At 36.4% G+C, this 6,000-nt stretch overlaps 1 protein-coding gene across 3 annotated transcripts in view; it reads right to left on the reverse strand.

Moving 5' to 3' along the window:
- spo11 (SPO11 initiator of meiotic double stranded breaks) overlaps nucleotides 1-4,399 on the reverse strand; it is a 44,377-nt gene extending 39,978 nt beyond the window's left edge. For 2 of the 3 annotated variants that reach the window (XM_027144752.2, XM_027144751.2), the window contains exons 1-3: nucleotides 4,018-4,395; nucleotides 3,797-3,910; nucleotides 1,574-1,662 (exon numbers count right to left, since the gene is read on the reverse strand). In XM_027144752.2, coding sequence (XP_027000553.1) covers nucleotides 1,574-1,662; nucleotides 3,797-3,910; nucleotides 4,018-4,118 — 304 coding nt within the window. In that variant the 5' untranslated portion in view covers nucleotides 4,119-4,395. Of the gene's footprint in view, nucleotides 1-1,573; nucleotides 1,663-3,796; nucleotides 3,911-4,017 lie in introns of all 3 variants that reach the window. The other variant, XM_047807585.1, reaches the window with a different exon arrangement.
- Between the last annotated feature and the right edge of the window lie 1,601 nt (nucleotides 4,400-6,000).

The raw sequence follows: 6,000 nt of genomic DNA on the forward strand, positions 1-6,000 counted from the left end.
TTTTTTTTTTTACCAAAGTTTGTTTGAGGAGAAAACTAAACTTCTGATCAGTAATCATTTCATTAGCAATAAAAGCTTTATATGCAAGAGATCTTATATTTAACAGTTATAGCTTCAGATCAAAGGTGCTGTCTGTGCATTCACTATGATCTAATTTTATGCTAATAAGGTTACTAAAACAAATCTTCTGAGTGTTTATAGATTCTGGATTAGCTCAGGAAACAGACACAGTCTTTAAATTGTGAACCCTGGGTGGTGATTCAGTGCAGCTATCAGACATTTTGATTAGCATGCTTGTCTGATCCCTGGCCCTGGATTGTCACTGATTAACTAGGACTTAAACTATGTGCTATGTTGCAAGAAATAAGAGCAGCACTTTCCCAAGTGGGATGGACACCGTCCCTTCCTAACAAGCCAGCCTTGCCCTCAAAAGTGCTCTAATTAACTATGAAGCCCACATTGTTTTCTGTGCACCACCTGGACATCCAGCAGCTTAGAAACCATAACCTACTGTAAGCTACATTGACACGTCGTATTTAAATGGGGCCAGAGCATACTACAGCATCAGACATCGACTTTGCTAATTTACACACCTCTACAATATTACTCTTATTAATCTCTGACTATAAAAGGCATATACCATTTAATCCTACATGGAAAACTACCTTTGAGTACCTATGCTTGCCTAAGACCCTATTATTACCTGCTATGTCACCCTGACTTCCGGAATACACCTAACTAGTGTTACTAGAGCCCCGAAGGGCCTAGCTAATTTTACATGCCTTATGATGGAGTCTCCTATAACCAGAACTCTTTCAGGTTTCTCAGCAGGTGCTTCACTGAGAAGAGCAAACCTCTTAGACATGTGAAGTGGAGAGTAGTGCTCCCGTGGGCAAGTCTTAGCGTTAGCTTTGGCTTTGCCACTATGCCGCTGAGTCATCACCCATTTGCCCCGCTGTTAATGCTAAGTTGGAAGGTTACAATCTCCACCTAAGGCATCCAGATTTTCCCCTACAGAAACTAAACTAATATAAAGCTGAGAACTTCTCCATCAGAGAGCTAACTAACATACACTTATCACAAGTAAAATTAACACTAATGATGGAGGAAGAATGGCTAAACATCCTGCATCTCAACACACTGGAAAAGCTTAAAGTTTACCAAACTTAATGACAGGCCAAGACAGGCAAACGATTCAAACACAGGAAGTGATGTCAAACGCAGGAAAGTGATGTCAAATACAAAAGAATTGGCAAATTTTATATTGTTGTTATTTATGTCTGTACTTTTGTAGGTAACAAATTGTGATACCCAATTTCTTGTGTGTGCAAAAAAAAATTTGGACAATAAGCCTGACGCTAATATATCAGTTGAAAATGACCGTTTTAGTGTTGCACCATGCACTCCTCCATGAACTGCAGTTGTGTTCTTTCATTCTTGCAAGAGTCTGATCGCCAGTTTTAACAGAGAATGACATCCATGTCCACTCTTTATTGAAGCCAATGACAGTGAATCAGCAACAGTGACAAGAAAGATATAAAGTCATAAACATTATCAGATTGGATTCTCTCACCAAATTTGATTACAGATGAAGGGCAGTCACTCCGCAGAGTTGAAATTGTGCCACCAGTTTGCATATACAGACCAACTGATTTGTTAAACCTGAGGAGTAAGACAAAAAAGGGGTATTAGATAATTGTTTCCAGTACTGCTGTCCCTGAAAAAAATCCATTAAACAATTCTGTATTAATATAATTATATATAAATATTTTAAGACATCATGTTTTAAGATTACATCATCAGACAGGCATTGTTGATTTGTTAAAGCAATATAAATGACATATATTACAGCATAACCTTGCTCTTTTAATATTGTTAACTTGTTGCTCCAAAAAAATGGGCTTTATATATAATTGGAGTATTTTTTAGGGCAAGGCTGGTCTGTTAAGGTGTTTCAGTAACCATGCCATTCAGGACAGTGCTGAAGCATAGCTTGTGGTCTTTGAACCAACCACTCAGTCTGTGGCAATTCAAAGCCAAGGTGAGGAAGCTGATGTGCAGGATTAAACGACAGTCTGATATGATATGAGGACTGAGTGATTCTACCTACATGTGTCTTCCCTCTGGAAGTGTACAGTTCTTGGAGGGTGGAAAGGTGGGATATTAATAAAGCTTTCTTGTCCTAACTCTCTGTTGTCATTTTTTTCTATCAGAGCTGACCCAAACTGTCATAGAATTACACAGTACAGTACAGCTCTGTTAGCAGTTCCAGTGGCAGATTGAACTTCCACAGCTAGTGAAAGAAGAACAACCTGTGCTGGGCTTTATTCAAAATTTAGTCATTGTTGTGTTTCCCACTTCAGGTCCTGTAAAATGGTAAAGCCCAGGAATATAAAATAATGTGAACAGACATTGTTATTTTATTTGGGTAGGTTTCTGTAAAAAAAAATAACTGTGATTATAATTTTTTATATTTCATTGCTGTATATTTTTGATGGCAGAATAAAATAAGTTGTTCTTAGCAGTGGTTAGCTTAAGATGTTGTTGAAATGGTGACTACTACAGCAAAAATTACAACAGAACTTAATATCCACCTTAAAGACCCTGTTAACACAAAAACATTCCACAGAGAACAATAAAGCCAACATCTATACTAAACCATTAGCACTGTATTACTAAACCATTTATCACCCATGCAAAAATGCAAAAAAAAAAAAAGACAGCTGAAGACAAAAAAGTGATATGGTCTGATTAATCATAATTTACATTATTCCAACACTAGGTTGAGTTAATATATGAAGAGCACCCAAGGAAGCATACTTAGACTGTCTGGTTTCAATTGTCAAACATCGGGTGGATCTGTGATTTAGTTGGTCCAACCTCTCTGAAGCCAAAGATATTCTGCTAGATAAATGGTACAACATTCTAATTGAAAATGTTCAAAAGTTGTATGAATCTATTCTAAGAGGGTTGGAAGCTGTATTAAATGCAAATAGTGGTCCTTTTGAATAAAGGGATATTACATATTTCATCAGTGATCACATTATTCTGCCATATACAAATTGCAGTGAAATGAATGCCTGGCCCTACTTCTGTATAGACTGTCAACTGATGTAACTTAGCTCCTCCTTAGACTCAGTTTTAGACATCAGACTTTGGAAGCATTTTAGCATTTTACTGATTATAACAAAATAAATTTAAAACAGAATAAAATAAAAAAGTTACTGAGAAGCATCCTTAATGATTTTAATAAGTTCTGATAAGTGCATCTGATAAGTGCTGCTCATGATATTTTGCTTTTGTAGCTTTTCTGATAATAATCAAATATTTCTAATTAATAATTAATGTCACATAATTCAAATTTAAGGCACAAAAAAGTAAAGAAATCTCATGAAGTAAGATCATTTATATCTTGAAAAAGTAAATGCAAAAAGAGTAACCAAGTAATGACAGAGAAGGAAGCTGTGAATGGGGTGATGATGCACTGAACGAGTCTGATAACATAAAATCTAAAAATGTGTGTCTTTATTATTAATTATTTGTAAGAAATCGTAAGTCCTACTTAAATCGCCCTTTTTAATCCTATTTTTAAGGGTGTGCATCACTTTGGTCAACGTCGGTTGGGTAAAATGTGCTCTAGAATTAATAAATAAATTTGAAACTTCATACTTAAAATATGCCTAGTAAATGGCATCAAGTATATTTCATATCTGTGTAGGTTTTTTTGTTTGTTTGTTTGGTTGTATAGACAGTTAACATCATACTTCATAGCATCGTATTTTACATTTAGCCTTACCTCACGTTGGACCACCGAGAACGGCTTTTGAAAACGAACACCGGTGCTTCTTCCTTCGATAAACTGCTAACTATCGTTTGGGTAACTTCTTCTATTCGTGATACAACTTCTAGACTGGTCATAGTGGAAAATACCATTGCTTATTAAATTTGATCCCACATACACATAGATTTTGAATATCATTACTCAACTAATTTGTTACTAACAAACTTTCACATCACCTTACGATATCACTGAAGCTGGTTACGGTTCCCTCAGCAACTTCAAGATTTTGCAACAGCTCAGCTCGCAGTATGTCTACCTGAGTAAACTGCATAGACATGTCTTTATCAGACAGAAAACGAAATCTTAACTGATAAAGCAACTATACAAATTTCCTTGCTAGCGACAGCTAACACAAAACACCATGAAGCTGTAGACACATTAGCGAATCTACCCTAAATTGACTAGCTGCACAAAATTGGCGGAGCGTGTGTTCGCGACAGCGGCGCAAGTGTTGTGCAGAATTCCCACTCTTTGTAAAATCCGACTCCCCCTATCTTGTACACACGACGCACTCAGGTGGTGTTTCATTTTTTGTGCATTTGTTTGCTCCGAGTCTTTGGTGGTGAGTTTCCTATGGGAAAGAAACAGGTAGCTACCATTATACAGCCTTTCATAAGTTCACCAACATCTAACACACTGAAACAAATATTTGTAATTGACATTCTTAAGTATGTATCAGAAATCATAAAGAAATTAAAGGAATTATCATTTTTTCTTGGCGTTCTAATCAAAAAGTGCTATTTACTCCTCACTCAATGGAGCAATTGAAAGAGGTGAGAAAATCTAAATGAATGGTAGTAGTAGGTAGTATTTGAGGTTTTCTTATCAAACACTGAAATATTAATGTAGTAGATTTAATTTACAATTAAGATTTAATTAATTGTGTACATAAATGTACATTCATTATGTTTTTTCTCTGAAAAGTGGTGTTACTGGATAGTTATTTACTTATTTATTCTGGAAAATTGTCCGTAGTGTGTGATTGCGTGAGTGAATGAGAGTGTGTGCCCTGCGATGGGTTGGCACTTCCAGGGTGTATCCTGCCTTGATGCCCGATGATGCCTGAGATAGGCACAGGCTTCCCGTGACCCGAGACGTTCGGACATGCGGTAGAAAAGGAATGAATGAATGAATGAATGAATGTAATGTACATGTTTAAATTTGGCACGTTTAACACTTGATGCCCATCCTGACCTCTCTATTTATCCGGGCTTGGGACAGGCACAGAAATCACTGGCTTGCAAACCCTGTGGTTAGATACTTGTCTGTTTATGTTTAACATATTCACTAAAAAAAAATAAAAGGTTATTAATTTTGTATAGTTTGCTGTTTTTATAATTAGTTAATAATTAGTAGTAATTGATTATTAAGACATTATTTTAGAACCTGGGTACTTGTTTAAAAGCCATCATATTCATTACGTGTTACTGAACATTATAGTTTCACACTTTCCTCACAATATACTTTTGTTAAAGTATATTAGGACACATATACCGAGGGCAGTACAAAATTCTTGTCAGACTATAAAAATGGAGGCAAAGTTCAGAGTTATAATTGGCCAGCAAACTGAGGAATTGGTCCTTCTGTCTGGACTCCCACCTACTGTTGAGCAGCTTGGAAAGGCTATAAAAGAGACTTTTTTTATTGCAAAGTTCAGCCTGCAATGTTTAGACACAGATTTTGAGGATTGCATACTTACTTCACTCATAATATAAGCAAACAAATTAAAGACAAAGAAAATATAAAGGTGTGCCCTACGATGGGTTGGCACTCCATCCAGGGTGTATCCTGAATTGATGCCCAATGACGCCTGAGATAGGCACAGGCTCCCCGTGACCCGAGAAGTTCAGATAAGCGGTAGAAAATGAATGAATGAATGAATGAATGAATGAAAATATAAAGGTTGTTGAGACCACCCCTGTTGTTCTCAACCTTTTTCCAGTGGATTGAAATTTCTCAACATTTAAGCAACTATGATGCTGTTTCTACTGCAGAGTCTACAGCATCTTTTACAGACTTATTTTGTCCCCACAGAGTGCCCTGAATGATGGAAGCCATAGCCAAAAGAGTTTCTTATTCCATATTTTGCATATGAAAGAGATATGCATTGAAAGAGCTACTGCAGCTTACAAGAAAAATGGAACTTTGGGCATGGAAAA

The sequence above is a fragment of the Tachysurus fulvidraco genome, chromosome 23 (assembly GCF_022655615.1).
Source record: "Tachysurus fulvidraco isolate hzauxx_2018 chromosome 23, HZAU_PFXX_2.0, whole genome shotgun sequence".
Lineage (NCBI taxonomy): Eukaryota > Metazoa > Chordata > Actinopteri > Siluriformes > Bagridae > Tachysurus > Tachysurus fulvidraco.